Source organism: Rhincodon typus, chromosome 23 (genome assembly GCF_021869965.1).
Source record: "Rhincodon typus isolate 14 chromosome 23, sRhiTyp1.1, whole genome shotgun sequence".
NCBI lineage: Eukaryota > Metazoa > Chordata > Chondrichthyes > Orectolobiformes > Rhincodontidae > Rhincodon > Rhincodon typus.
This window is the reverse complement of record NC_063354.1, coordinates 7759102-7775514: the sequence shown is the minus strand read 5'-3', so window position 1 is coordinate 7775514 and position 16413 is coordinate 7759102. Positions and strand designations below refer to the sequence as shown.

Here is a 16413-nt window from a genome sequence, read left to right as displayed (position 1 = left end):
GGCACCTGGACAATACTAGCAGAAGACTGAGGATACACCATCATGATCAACTTGGTAATAGGTGATAATAACCAAAGCAACTTGCACCAACATTTGTTAGCCACCTTTCATGTGGCAGTTTGAAGCAGAACCTGCCAGTCATTGCCCTTATCAGCAAGAACGATACCAAATGAATCGCCAACTACCTTAATTTGTTGTACATACGTCATGTTGCATAGATGATAGGATGCTAAGAAAAACCTAAACAAATTAGAGAAACTTTAAGATGTAGATCTTGATCAATATTTTCCTTCAGTTGACATAGAACTGACTGCAAAGTTTCCCCAAGAAATATGCTACATTAAAGCATAGGGAGAAAAAAAAAACTAGTGTGGCAGTTGCCTTGCATTCACGTAAGCTGTTTAACCTTTCAGCGAATAAACAAAGCAGAGGCTTAGTAGTATTCTAACACAATGTCAGAGGCATTTTGATTAAGGAATGATACAGGAGACTTATGGTTTAAATAGAACTGGGGAGTCTGATGTTTAAACCTAACCACTGGAAACCTGTTTATAATTGAATCATCATTTATAAATCTTAGCAAATTGTGAACAAATTGGATTAGTACTGAATGCACACTAAGAATGAGAGAATATTGCTGGACCATTTTGGTACATTTGCAGCCAATATTTTGTTAACTCCAAAAATTGTTTGTTTTTTAATGTAATGTTGATTTAAATGTTTTGTGCTAGGTGACACTTCATTCCAAAATTTAGCAATTTGAAATTGCTCGAGCTAACACAATCTTTATCTCATTTAATTTTCTTTTTTGAATGCAAGAATCTATAGCAGCTTTGGCTTGTTGAGATTTAAGCTGATTTAAATTATCCCAATATATCCTAATAAAGATGAACTTTGCTTACAAGGTGTAGAGATAAGAAAGTATACGATGTATCATTTTGTTTTCTGATTTAACAAAAAGCTATATAAATTGTAAAATAACGTCACTGCAAGCATCCTAAAATGTTTTTTTCCTTTGTTTGAAAGGGACCGAAAGGTCACAGCCCCTGGACTGGAGTATCTCAGTTTTTGCAGACTTCCCAAAAAATTATTCAGTTTGCTTCTGGAAAAGAGCCTGAACCAAATGATACCATAATCTACGTGGCTGGAGCGTTTGACTTGTTCCGTATCCTTTATTGAGTTAATTTTTGTTGATGTTATAGCATTCTACAGAACAGAGATGCTTTGTCTATTACTTTGTCATTCCTTTACAACTTGAAAAGATATTGGTCATGTAGACTTTCTAGAAAATGTCTACAAGTTGGCAGAAAGACCTTATATTATTGTTGGTCTGCATTTTGACCAGGTAGGTTATAACTTACTCAATTTTAAGTACGTTTTATCACATCTACCTTTTTTAAAGCTGTGGTTAACTTCTAGAAAGATGTGGTGAAAGCTTTATGCTTGTAAGGTTTTCATTTGTTTTGGAATCACCATGTTCACTTTTATTGTTTAGAATACTAGGAAATCTCCTGCTTGAGTATAGGTAGTGTGAATACTTCGACACTATCCTGTTACAAGTTTAAATCTGCCATTTTCATGTTTGGCTCTGGTACAGAAAGGAAGCATATTATGTAAGCTCACAAGTTACAACATCGCAACTATTTTACATTGTATATAGGTACTTGCACAATTAAACAATGGAACATATTTGTGGTATAGTAACTTCCACTAACGCAGCTTTTGCCCTTCTGTTAAATGTACGAATCTCACTGCATGATTTAAACAGAAGTTTTAGTGTAGTTTAAGCCGTTAGGTTTTTGCATACTTATTTGTAATTTATAATTGGGCTATGTTTTCCTTTTGAGTGGTGTCTGTTGCTGTCTTTTTATCATCAATGCGCATGTTATTTTTAGCTTATTTCTCCCCACTTGCTTTGAGTTTGTCCAGTATGAATGCAGTACTTATATTGCAGGATTAAACATTTAACTATAGGTATATGTTTTATGTTCAGTCAAAGCTTGAAATTGGGTATTGGTATTTTTATTCAATATCTTTCTTTTGTAGGAAGTGAATAGATACAAAGGAAAGAATTACCCAATAATGAATGTGCACGAAAGGACACTAAGTGTACTGGCTTGCAGAGTGAGTGAAGTGTTATATATGATGGATTGTATTTTGAATATTTAATGACTTTTTAAAATTATTCTGTGGTTTTCCAATGTGTGAACTACTTTCAGTCTTAATTTGTTGTATATTGGTGCAATGAATGTTTTTCTTTCTTTTTAGTATGTGTCAGAAGTAGTAATAGGAGCTCCTTATTCTGTGACTGCTGATTTACTGGATCACTTCAAGGTATGATTATTCAAGTTTAAAAATGGGCATTAGGTAAGGAATTGACTTCAGTTTAACTGTAATCATTTCCCTCAAACCAGTGAATGGCCAATAGGCACCTCCTTTTGAGATCTAATCTTCAAAAATTTGGATTCAGAAACACTAAATCCTGTTAAAACTCAATTTTTGTTCCTACAAAATGAACATGTGTATAATTCTAAAATCCCTGCCCAAATACTTGACTAGTATTCTTGCAGTACTTAAGGTATTGTTGTTAATACCATTAGCAAAAGTTAATGGTATGACATCACAGAGCAATGGTGGGGGGGGGAGACATTGAGAGACTGAAAAGAGAAGATGCTAAAATCTGTTTTCACTAAATCTGCATCCATTTGATCATGTTGTAAAAAAACAGCTTTAACTCATTTGTAACTAAATAGCACAAACAATTGATTCAAGTCTATCAACCAAATTTATTAAGCAGAAGAAATTAAGGTAATGTAGCATCAACCAAACTATTTGCATATCACAAGTTTAAAGATTTGAAACATGGTAAAATACAATTCCAGTAAACCCTTAAGCACTCCTTTACGGTGCTTACATCAAAGATAATTCCTTTTCCTGTCATTACCATAAGGCTTAATGTTAACTGTGGCTTCAATTTTGAGAATCTGATGACCCATTTCTGGATCTTCCATACAACTGAGTTTAGACTTTCTCGGATCCAAATAACTATTCAGGTTTGCAGCCAAAAACTTCTGTTCTAGAACTTCTAAACTAAACTCGTTTACACTGACCTACACCACTTAACCTTGTCAGGAGCAACTGTTATATACGTTCAGTTTCCGCCAAGACTTTTACAGACTTTCTAAACTGAAACTGAAGACGTTTTTCCCCCGCCCCCACCACCCTGTTGGTGTTTTCCCCTATCCAAAATAAAAATAAATCAATATTGACCTAAATTGAGAACCTAATTCACTGCTGTTTACATTGTTCATTTTAAAAAACCTGACTGTAAACAAATCCCTGAAGTGTTTCTTTCAAATTTTTAAAAACAAGTCATCATGCCTACAGAAATACCTGCAATTTGATCATTAAAACCCAAATGTCATAGTTGAAAATAAATATGAATCATGTTCTTTCTATCACAGTCCATACTGAGTCTCTGTTAAGTGCAATTCTGGTCAGTGAATACTGCATGCAATTCAGGTCTCCCTGCTATAAGAAGGAAACTTGAAAGGGTTCAGAAAAGTTTTACAAGGCTGTTGCCGGGTTGGAGCGTTTAAGCTATAGGGAGAGGCTGAATAGGCTGGGGCTATGTTCCCTGGACTGTCAGAGGCTGAGGGGTGACTTTATAGAGGTTTATAAAATCATGAGGGGGTTGGATGGGGTTAATAGCCAAAGTCTTTTCTCCAGGGTAGGGGAGTCTAAAACTAGAGGGCGTGGGGTTAAAATGAGGGGGAAAAGATTTGAAAGGGACCTAAAGGACAACTTTTTCACAGGGTGGTGCATGTATGGAATGGGCTGCCAGAAGAAGTGGTGGAGACTGGTACAATTGCAGCATTTAAAAGGCATCTGGATGTAATACGAATGGGAGGGGTTTAGAGGGATATAGGCCAAATGTTGGCAAATAGGACTAGATTAATTTAAGATATCTGGTTGGCATGGACGAGTTGAACCAAAGGGTCTATTTCTGTGCTGTACAGCTTTATGACTCGAACAACTCATCTGCCAATTGTCTTTGCTATGTGGTCATCCAATTCTCTTTCAAAAGCCTTAATTGAATCTACCTCATAAGACACCTGACTAATCAGTGACCATTGGTTCTTACTTGATCTATAAGTGGCCACTTGTTTAAATTGTGAATCAAAGGCAGAATAAATAGAACATTTCTGAAGCTTCAGTACTTAAAAATATAAACTGAATATAATACGAACTGAAATTATATCTTGATGAATTAAAATTGGGCAACTATCTCATTGTATTGATAAACCTTAGTATTGTACTTTGACAAGATACAACAGCATTTAGTGGTAGCTTTCTGATACCCTTGAACGTTTGCTGTGGTGGGGTGTGTGTGAGAGAAAGGGAGGGCAAAATTAAAGTCCGTTTTCACTAAATTTAACTCTGGGTTTATTTTAATAATTCTCCCTGTTAGAAATGTACCTTGCTTGTCTGTAATATGAATGACAGTATGGATTTTCGATAGTGGGTCAGGAAATGATTCAATTCATTGTGTAGAGAGTCCTTGCTCTATAAACTCAAATTGCTTTAAAACTAAACCTTAACCTCGCACTGAAAATCATGGAAATATTCAACAGGTCAAACAGACAGAAGAATAAGATTTTAATGTTTCAGATCAATGGCCTTCGGACAGAATTAACCTATTTTTCTAATCGACCTGTTCAGAGATGTACACCTCTGGAGCAGTCTGGGCTTGAAGCTGGGCCTCCAGGTTCATGGTTAAGGATTGATTTCAGCTGGAGTAATGAGTGGGTCTTTGTTCCCTTAGTTTATGGAGATGATCAACCTGCACCTGGCCACTATTAAATAACATTTGTTATTCACATCTGTTCAGTGTGCAAGTTAAGATGCTTTGTGATACTCCAGGCACTTAGCCTGCCAACAGTTACTGAGATCGAATGACCATCAATTGGTAGCATAAGAGATCAACCAGTATCCTTGCATAAGGTTTAAAATCTAAAGGAGAGAGGAAAAAGGCTGAAATGGAATGTTAAAAATCTCATTTAAAATGAGCACCCATTTTGATGATCTGAAAATATTTTGTTTTGTTTTTGAGGTTTAAGGGGGAAGAAATGATTACTGACGTCAAAGACTTGAACCTTGAAGCTAAGCCATATCCAAGCTGTTTTCTGTTACTTATTAATCTATTCAGCATGAAGTGATGAGTGAGCTTTGTGAACTGTTTGTTAATATTTTCTTTCCAGGTTGACTTGGTTTGTCACGGAAAGACAGAAGTAATTGCTGATAAGGATGCTTCAGACCCATATGCTGTAAGTTAAGATTTGTCATCTGAACTCTTGTACACTTGTAAAGAAACATATTTATTACAAGCTGTGCATGGATGAAAAATTTGTTGCTTGAGGATTTCTGATGTTGACATCGCAGAAATCTGGTAATTTAAATAATGTTCAGACCTTAGGGGCTCACTTAATGTACAAAACGAGCCTGAACTGTCAGTGAGAATGAGAACTGACTGTGGAACAATAATTGGAGGACCTGTGAACGTGGGAGATCCTCCTGCAGTCACAGATTACATTTCTCCCATGCCCACTGCTCCAGCTCTTCAAATCACATTAGTGCTGCTCCTCCAGAAACAGAATCTGTGATTGGACATTGAGGTGCAGTCATTGTAACTGGCCTGCTGTCACCATACAGGAAACTTTTGGCTTCACATATACCAATTGCTTTCTGACCAGCTGTTGGTTGAGGAGCCTGACTTAATTTAAAATTATCTTTTGGGGGGTAGGGGGTAGTGGCTGAGTAGAAGGAATAGAGGGAGTGTCAGAAAGCCTGGAATATCTTTGCCAGTAATTGGCAGGAGCCACCTGCCAGCTTTGCACCAGCCCAGAGTGGGCTGTCAACCAAGCAGATGGTGCCAGGGTTCTTGGCTGACTTTGTACCGACCAAGGTGAGTTTGCAGGATATCATTTTGAAGGGAGGTGAGAAATGGAGAAAATTTGTAGATGTGTCAGTTAGTGGAAGGATTGAGAGTGCTGGTGCCATAACACAACTTGCCAGTCAATGAATGGAGATCTGGGCCTTCCATTGAGGAGTCTCTGTCCGTCTGTAAACTGTTTCAGTTAGAGTGAAAGAACCCTGACAGGTCCATGAATTTATTTATTATCTAGGCTCTTGCTGGGTGCAAGTAGTACATTGACAATTGCCACCTGCATTTCAGGTACTTAATGTTAGGTATTTTACATTTCCATGTCTGATGCTTTTCGTATACTTTGGACGCTATTAATATTTTTGTTTAAGTGGTTTTTGTTTTGAAGCATCAAATCTGCTTGATTTTGTCCCTTTCGACAAAAACTGTAAAGTTTGTGTTTTCTAGTCTGTGCCTAATCTTCAGGTTTCTGAAAACCAAATTCTTGTACGTAGGGCAAGTCTCGGTTCTTTCCATGATCAGTACCATAATTTTTAAAACATCTCACATTGTATTTAACCAGTTCCTTCAATCAGCTAAGATGTTTTTGACCTTCTAAGTGACAAAGTGTGAGCAGCATATGTATGTGCTATTTATCTTCATCGTAGTAATCTAAGAATATATTGAGTGTAAATTTGTCCTGCTTGTAAAATAGACCAAGGTTTGTGAGAAAAGCAAATCTAACAGAATTTGAGCTGCTTAAATTTCTTGTTAGCTTCTAAAGGTAATTGTGAATCCAACATGAACACAATTTATTAACAATGACCATCTGCATTCCACCAGTTACTCATCTATATGCATCTTGCACATAGTATTTGATCGTTCAAGTCTTGAGTCTTAACTGTTGACAATCTCTGTAAGATTGATCAAAAAGATTAAGTGGGACAGCATCTAATACTTTGTGAAGGTAGTTGCTAATTTTGTAATTATGTTCTGCATTGCAACTTTTTAGTACACTAATTAGCCATGATCTACAAAGAGCCATTTCTAAAGTATCAATATCTTGCATGATTTTTTAAAGATTAAATTGTCAACATTCATTATTTTGCAATAGAAATGAAAGTTTACTTACAGCAATAGTATTCGGATGGTTGCAGCTGTTGAGAATAAATACAAGATAAAGGAAAAATGCTGCACATCTCCAGTCACTATTTTTTGACTTGAAAGGCATGGATACAAGTTCTTGAGTATTTGATGGATTTGAGTTGCTCCCTTTAACGCTTAGGATCTGCTAAAAGGCAAGCCAAGCTAGAACATAGACTGAAGGATTTATTAAGTTTGTACTAACAGATGACCTTGAAAGTTCACCCATGTATTACATGTACTATTGCATTGAATCCTGAAATGCTGAGATAAATTGTGATTTTATGCAAATACACTAGAACACAAGAAGGGGAGTTGATGGTCTAGTGCTATTATCGCTAGACGGCTAATCCATAAACTCAGCTCATGTTCTGTGGGCCTAGATTCAAAGTTGAAATCAATTATTTAAAAATCTGGAATGTTTACCATGAAATCATTGTTGGAAAAGCCCATCTGGCTCACTAATGTCCTTTGGATAGGGAAATTGCCATACTCACCTTGTCTGGCTTACATGTGGCTCCAGACCCACAGCAATGTGGTTGACACTCAACTACCATATGAAATGGCCTAGCTAGCCACTCAGTTGCATCAGTCGCTACAAAGTCCATGTGGATTGCAGCAACTCTGGAAGGCACCTTCTCATGGGCAACAAATGATGGCTAGCTAGCAATGCCCAAGTCCCACCAGTGATTTTTTTTTTAAATTCATCCTATCAGGCCTCCTCCAGCAATTAATCTGCTCACAACTGCTCAATGCCTTTTACCTATACATCTGGCCAACAGTCTTGATGCAATAATAGAAGATAAATGCAAAACTAATGACTCAGATATTGCAAGACAAAATATTTTGTCTGCTCCACTCTGGCAAGGTTGGGGGAGCTCGTAGTTGAGAGGTCTGTTGTGAATCTGGAGTTCTGTTACATAGTTATGAGGAAGCTAGAATAGGTTTTTAATCCTCCAACCTTGTCCTGGGTAACTTAAGTGAGTTGGAACCCTTCAAAATCTCACTTGAAACTTTTTTTCGAGGATTCCAGGCCGTTCCCCTATGCCTGGAATCCTCAATCAGAAGTTTTAGTTCCCTTAGTCAGGTGTCAAGAAATCCACGTGGTCTTTAGATGCAACTCCTTTCCAAGGTATTCCAACAGCTGTCTGTCCATTGGAATGTCCAAGCCATTATTTCTAAATTCATCCACTTGAAGTTACATTAAAAATAATCAGCATTTATGACAAATTAAAGTATTTTAATACTTAATTCCTTGTCACAAAAATGTGTCAGCTGTCATTCCTGGTTCTGCCTTTATTCTTTCTCCGCCTTGAGAGAGAGAGAGAAAATATTGCAGGGATCTGGAGGGTGAGATTAGCTGAATTGTTTCTGCAGTCACTGGGCCAAGTGGCCTCTCTTTGTGCTACATCTATTTACTAATTCTATGGTAAGTTATATGGCCATCAGTTTGGTGGAAATGGGGCCAAAGAGAGAATTGTGCACAAGTTGAGCTCACAAAATGAGGGATGGTAGAAAATTATGCAGGTTCAGGGCAGAGGAGGAACCTTGGCATGGTAGGCAGGAAGGGACTGAGAGACGCAGCTGAGGTAGTTGAACAGATGATCGCCATCCCTTAGGGAAACTCCAGTCCATGATCACCTCCTGCCTATTGGAGGTGAGTTGTGGAGAGCTTTAGGAAGATGATTGGTAATGGAGATAAGAAGTCAGAATTATCTTCACTACAGCTCCACCCTGAAATGTAGAGTGCAAGGAGGAGCTTACTATAGCCCAGCTAGATCTGGTGTTTTGTTTTAAGAAGGTCAGAATTAGTTGTGATCCGATATGCTCCCTGTGGACTTAAAGGACTCAAAAATAAAGACTTCAGTCAGAGTGGAAGAAAGTAACTGTTTTACTGGGGATAAGGCCATCGTTGGCAACCAGGAGTGATTGAGAAATCGATAGCTGCAGGAGTATTGCAGACAATCAAAGTATCGCATTTGAGATTTTGAAACTTTTCAGTGACGTTAGAATGAGGTTTTTCCAAGGTGGTCTCTGAATGCTCTGTTTTGGGTTAGAATGAGTAATGTAGGGTGCAAGGGCAAACTTGTTCAATCTGGTCACTAGGCAGCAATTTTTCTTGGTAAATAAGTCTAGTTCCCAGTCCAGGGATGTTCAAACCTAACCGGCAACTATTGAATAAAATTGAATAATTTTGAAATTCTTCTATTTGTACTAATTATTCAGCATATCCTTTAGTGCTCTTCAACGTCTCCATCTCGCCCTTCCAGGAAAAAAGTATTAGAACGTGCTTTTTAAGAGTTGCATTGTATATCTCTGCTTTATTCCGCTTTTTAGTGTAAAGTGAGTTTTTCCAAAATAAACTTAATTTGTTAAGCAAGTGGTGCTGATTCTGCTCTATGGAAGAACCACTTCAACGTTGTACATATATTGAATGTTAAGAACGCTTAGTTATTTATACACAGTAAGCAGTTGGAAAAATCTGGTACTAAGAACTGCTAATTTTGGCAATCTGTAGAAGCAGTTTCCTTGCATATCAATCAAAATCTGGGTTAAACTGTCAGTAACTACTTTCACCATGAGTTAAATTTGAGCTAAATATTTTACGTGTTTTCTACTGACGTTCCATTATGCAGGCACAAGAAACTGTACTTTAACTGATTTTCTTCTTTTTGAATCCCTGTAGCATGTTCCACATTTTGACTGGATGTGGAAAGAAGTACTTATACAGGCACTTTATTTTTACTTCATTCAAGTTCATATCAAATCAGTGATTTACTTTTAAACCCAAATGTCTTGATCTAGACCACATTTCTGTAGTATTGCTGCAGACGTTTTTTGCCACGTAAGAAAATTGCAAGAGGTATTGAGTGCTTGATATTCTAACGGGAGTGAAGATGCCCAACAGTAGTTTTAATAAACATAAGCAATAAGTTCATTACTTTTAAGTTCTTAATTGTTTAACCTATTTCTTGAGTATTCAAGCTTTTCATTGTGTTTTACTTTTGCTGCAGGAGCCTAAACGACGCAACATCTTCAAATCCATCAGTAGTGGGAATGATCTCACAACGGACCACATTGTCCAAAGAATAATCAAGAACAGGTGGGAAAACTTTCCTTTTGAATAGACCAAACCCCCTGCAATTGTATCACGGAGATAGCCTAGACCCTAGTGTTTCTTATTTAAGAGCAAGTGTAAGGTGCTGTGTTCCAGATGTAATTCAATTGGTCACGCTGCTCGGCTTTAAGCAAAACACACTTTTGTTTGTAATTGTAACACAAGTAAAAATAACAAACGAAGGAGAGAACAATTGGTATAACTTTAACTTTAACTTTAACTCTAACTCTATTGGAAAACTGAACAGAATTATAGATTATTTAACCACTAACCAGCACTATCATAACATCCCATAATCACACACTTGGCAAAGGCAAAGTCAATGAAATGGATTTTCTGCTGTCAGAATCGCATGTAAGACAGAGAGCCCAGGCTTTTAGCTGTATCAGAGAGGAAGATGTAGCTGCTTCCACAACCAGCTTCAAAACCCAGCAACTAGTGAAACCCTGGTTCTGTGGGAGCCTGACTCCACCCATTCATGCTGCTTCTACTGTTTGAACTTTAAATTCCACAAGCTATTTAGTTTATTGGCTTGAAAGATCCAGCTCAATGCCCATGGCTCAAAACCTGTGTTCAAAAAAATGGATAAATACACCTCTAAAAGCCATAGTATCATCACATTTCTGATGAAGGGTCTAGGCCTGAAACGTCAGCCTTTCTGCTCCTATGATGCTGCTTGGCCTGCTGTGTTCATCCAGCTGTGCACCTTGTTGTCTCGGATTCTCCAGCATCTGCAGTTCCTACTATCTCTGTATCATCACATTGTCCCTTTTCCAATCTCATTGTTTACCTACTCTTTTCATCCCACTCTCTCTGTCTTGCCTGCCCACTCACTCTGCCTCTTTCTTAACTCAATGTTTAATTCTGCTTTCGTCCCACAGACCTTGAGGTTCTGCTGCAATTTATTTTCAGATCTGCAGCATTTGCACTTCCTTGACTTATCTTAAGGTAGTGTTGGGGAAGCGGGAAGGTTGCACAACGATTTGAACGGGGTAGGAGAGTGGCCAATGAAGTGGCAAAAGGAATACAATATGGGAAAGCATGAGGTTATAACTTTGGTAGGAAGAACACCAACATAGACTGTTTTATAGATGTGGAAAGGCTTGGAAATCTGAAGCACAAAGAGACTTGAAAGTCCTAGTTCAGGGTTCTATTAAGGTTAACATGCATGTTCATTTGGCAGTTAGGAGGGAAAATGCAATCTTAACATTCAATTCAAGAGGACCAGAATGCAAAAGCATAGACGTACTGCTGAAGCTGTATAAAGCACTGGTCAGATCATGTTTCAAAAATTGAGAGCAGTTTTGGGCTCCATATCTGAAGAAGGATGTGTTGGCCTTGGAGAGAGTCCAAATGAGATTTATAGGAATGATCGTGGGGATGAATGGCTTGCCATGAGGAGTGGTTGTGGATCTGTACTGGATAGAGATGGGTGTGCGGTTGGGTTCTGACTGAAACTTTCAGGAGAGTGAAAGGCCTGGATAAAGTGGATGTGGGGAAGATATTTCCACTAGTTGGAGAGACTAGGCCTGAGGGCATAGCCTCAGAAAGGGATGATGAGGAATTTCTTCAACCAGAGTGGTTAATCTATGGAACTCATTGTCACAGAGGGCTGTGGAGACCAAGTCATTGTGTATTTAAGACAGAGATAGGTACTTGATTGGTAAGGGGATCAAGTGTTACGGGGAGGAGGGGGGAGACTGGGCTTTAGAAACATAACAGCCATTATCGAATGGTGGAGCAGACACAATGGACCAAATGGCCTAATTCTGCTACTATAGCTTACGGTCTTATGGAGGTTGAAACTGAAGCATATTGTTGGGGAGAGTTAAAGGGAATTTTGCTCTTACCTAATCGATGGTGTGCATGTCCTTGGAGGAAAATAATTGATAGGAGTTTGAGGAACCTTTTGCTTTATGAATGCATTGTGTACCTGCCTTGTAATTGTTTGAATTTAAAAGGGGGAAAAAAATTTAAAATCCAGCCATCTAAATGTTTGTGTGGCAATTTCAAAACTGTTGTAATTACGGGTGGAGCTGAAGGAGCACAGCAGGCCAGGCAGCATCAGGGGAGCAGGAAAGTTGACATTTCAGGTCAGGACCCTTCTTTAGAAATGGGGGAGGGGGAAGGGAGCTCTGAAATAAATAGAGAGGGGTGGGGCTGGGGAAGGTAGGTGGGATGGTGATAGGTGAGTGCAGGTAGATAGTGGTGGGGATTGGGGCGTAGAATCTCTCCCACCTGTCTGCTCCTCCCACCTCACTGACCAATCCCCACCACTGCCTACCTGCACTCGCCTATCACCATCCCACCTACCTTCCCTAGCCCACCCCTCCTCTCTCTATTTCAGAGCTCCCTAAACCCTCCCCCATTTCTAAAGAAGAGTCCCGACCCGCAACGTCAACTTTCCTGCTCCTCTGATGCTGCCTGGACTGCTGTGCTCCTCCAACTCCACACTGTGTTATCTCTGACGCCGGCGTCAGCAGTTCTTACCATATCTGCTGTAATTATGTGACATTTTTGCAGCTCTTGCAATGTTTGACTAGAAAAAATAGTTTATTATATTGTTTTATAACTCCTGTTTTGTTTCAGTAGCTTTTTTTGTTTGAAGCAAATCTGCATCTTTATGCTCCAGCTATGTGCCCAAATCTGGTTCATTGTAATAAAATGCACAGGAAGAATGTTTCACTTAGTCCAAATATCTCTTGCTTGGGCATAAATCCATGCATCTAACGATAAAGCATTCCAGCAAAAATGGCAATTACTGGGACAAATGTCAAGAATATATTTTCTTTAATCTGTGTAGCTATATAATTTTCAGATTATAGATTATAGAATCCCTACAGTGTGGAAACAGGCCCTTCGGCCCAACAAGTCCACACTGACCATCAGAGCAACCCACCTAATCTATGCATCCCTGAACACTTGGGGAAATTTAGCATGGCCAATCCACCTAGCCTGCACATCTTTGGACTGTGGGAGGAAACCGGAACTCCTGGAGAAAACCCACGGAGACACGGGCTGAATGTGCAAACTCCACACACGCAGTCACCCGAAGGTGGAATCAAACCCAGGTCCCTGGTGCTGTGAGGCAGTGCTAACCACTGAGCCACCGTGCTGATGGGGACGAGGAAATAGTATCATTAAGATGCCTATTTCTCAACAAACACAGAATCCTTTGAGAAAAATAAATTAAAATTTTGTAGGTGTCACCTTTAAGATGCATTCTGAATTCCATACCTGCAGCAATGGCTTATTTTATTCAATATCTTCCTTTTCTAAACAATGTTTTCTTTTATTGCTACTGACAGGTTACACTTTGAGGCAAGAAACCAAAAGAAGGAAGCTAAAGAACTGGCAGCAATAGAAGCCATCAAGAAGAGATGTGATGAACAAACAAAAGGAATCCTAGACCCAAAATCTAGTGAATAGTTCTAACCATGCACAACTGCTGACTTATACCAGTACACTTCATTTAATGAATGGTCTTTCTTCAGCACTGTTTGTTCTATGTTTACTAGAATTTTGCATTTTAGATTTGCAGTGGGTTTAATTGATAAACCTTTCAATATTTTTAGTAATTTAATTTAAAATAATGGGATACACTAAGGGGTAGTCTGTACTTTGGGCATACTGAACTGGCTGCTTGTAAATATACATATAGTATTTACAGTGTAGTGCTGTAAAAATGTAAGTATATAATTTAAGAAATTATATATTCTATTTGCATTTAATTGACCTGCAAAAGGTCTGATAATATAGACTTTACAAATATCTATTATACTTTGGTGATTTGGATTTTATGTATGTATCATGCTGCTTTTCTATTTATAAAGAGAGATTTTAAGGTGCAATTAAAACTGGAGCAATTTTGATGTTTACTAATGTCAAGAAGATTTTGCTTTGAATTTGAAATAGTGAGCCATGGTTTATTTTTTAACTTCCTCTTCACCACTGAAGATGAGACCATTTTAACTCTGTCAACTCCTCAACCAACCTCCCCCCCCCCCCCCCCCATCCCTGCCCCAAAAATACACCCTACTACCACCTTCAGCAGTCAAACCTCAATTTAATGCATTAGTGCTTCCTTTATCAAATCTTTTCCTTTAGCATGTTTGGTAGTGATAATTACTTCTGGGCACAATGCATTCTGGCAGCAGTTTTATTTCCTGGGACCATACAATATTATTATAAAAGTCTGCAGTACGTACTATCTATCACAACTGCCTCATGCACAATTAATGACATAAAACAATTGAAATTTAAATTTTAATTCCGCTTATCAGCAGTTTAAAAGAAGAAAAAGTTCAGTTAATTTTTTCCAACATGTTCTGCACTAACACTATACATGTGCAAAAGAATTTGGACTAAGTTTCTAGCTCTTGAGTCTTTGTGCTTGAAATTATGAAAAAGAAAAATGAGTTTTCCTTAAATTTTATACAGCACCCTCAGTCCCTATCTCATTGCAATAACCAATGGCAGAATTATTAAAATTGGGAGCCAGTGGCCTTTGAAATGGACCCAATTATGTAATAATGGTCAGAGCATCATGTCTAACATATGCTAGTAATACTACTGTTGTATTTTTCTTCATACTTCTAGGAAGTAATTTTTTGAGAGGTTGTTTAAATTTTAATTTTTAATAGCTGCTTACTGTTATTTTTAATCTGTTCTGAATTATTTTGTGCTATATATAAATACTCTGTTTTGTGTTAATCTTGAACTTGTTGCAGTTTTAATGAATGTATATTGTGGCAAACGTCTGTAGAACTTTTTGAATTCAATGTCTGCTTCTCTCCAATGGTGTGTTAAAACATGGCCCAGTAATGTGTGCTGATGTAACAAATAAATCAATGCACAAGTTGTGGTGTGTGGGACAGTAATGAAGTAGCAATGTGCTGACTTGAGACGAATTAGAACTATTTTAACTTCACTTTCTCATGGCCTTTTGTTACTCTTCCTTTTTAAAGTACTTTATTTCATTTTTAATTTTGTTTTTTAAATTTCACTTTTACCCTATCTTTGTCTTAAGTTGCAATCACTTACCGAGCATATCTGTGTCATTAGACTGCCAATCAGTGAATTAAAGATCTTGGTATGTGTGGAAATGGTGCAGATGGATATTGCTAGCATAGGGTATTGTGCTAACTCTAGAACATGGCTATAAATAGATTGTACTTTGAAGTTGTATTTGTTGCTTGGGACACTTCTATGATTTAACTACAAAATTTCAACCTTCTGAAACTTGAAATTTGTAACGTGGAATGTCATAATTGAAGATGACTGTTCTCACTAACAAGATAATCCTTTGCCAATGATCAAGAAGCTCATGAAAAGGCACATCTGTTGTCATAAGTTTCTAAGTACTTGGCTTGGACTTCAATCAACATCAGAACTGATAGGAATGTATTCTGTGGTACAGGCTGACCTTGACATTTTGGGTATAGTGTTGAAAACTGAAGAGAAGGGAAGTCGAGACAGACAAACTCTGGATTACAGAATGAATTTGCTGTGAAACTATTCCTCTTTTCACTCATTGAAGCTGATCGTTAATTTAGCCCAGCATATCCCTTACTCGACCATTACTGTCAAGCCAGGGGATTAACTCTGGCTCAATGGTGATTGCAGGGGAGTATCGGGATCAGCATCAAGCATTCTGAAAAATGAGGTGTCAACCTGGTGAAGATACCAAACAGCATAAGCAAAAATAATAGAATTCGGCGCGCCCATAACCAACGAATCAGACCTAAGCTCTGCAATCCTTCCACATCCATTCGAATGGTGGTAGACAATTAAACAACTCACTGGTGGAGGAGGGTCCACAAATGCCCCCAACATCAATGATGGAAGAGCTCAGTGCAGAAGATAAGCTGAAGAATTCATAACAGTCTTCAGCCAGAAGTACCAAGTAGATTATCCATCTCCCTCTTCCAATGCTCCCCAGCATTACAGATGCCAGCCTTTAGCCACTTCAATTCACTCCATGATATGAAGAAATGTTTGAGGGCGCTGGATGCGGCAAAGGCTACGAGCCCCGACTTCATTCCAGCAATAGTGATGAAGACTTGTGCTCCAGAACTTGCCACTCCCTAGCCAAGCTGTTCCAGTACAGTTACAACACTGACACCTAACCAATTTAATGTGGAAAATTGCCCAGTTATGTCCTGTACACACCAAGCAAGACAAATCCAACCTGGCCAATTACTGTTCCATAAGTCAGTCTTGATCATGA

At 38.3% G+C, this 16413-nt stretch overlaps 1 protein-coding gene across 1 annotated transcript in view; it reads left to right on the top strand.

Moving 5' to 3' along the window:
- pcyt2 (phosphate cytidylyltransferase 2, ethanolamine) overlaps positions 1-15064 on the top strand; it is a 43099-nt gene extending 28035 nt beyond the window's left edge. The window contains exons 7-13 of the mRNA XM_020513044.2: positions 1027-1165; positions 1263-1345; positions 2047-2124; positions 2269-2334; positions 5262-5327; positions 10081-10169; positions 13493-15064. Coding sequence (XP_020368633.1) covers positions 1027-1165; positions 1263-1345; positions 2047-2124; positions 2269-2334; positions 5262-5327; positions 10081-10169; positions 13493-13613 — 642 coding nt within the window. The 3' untranslated portion in view covers positions 13614-15064. The remainder of the gene's footprint in view (positions 1-1026; positions 1166-1262; positions 1346-2046; positions 2125-2268; positions 2335-5261; positions 5328-10080; positions 10170-13492) is intronic.
- The last annotated feature ends 1349 nt before the right edge of the window (positions 15065-16413 follow it).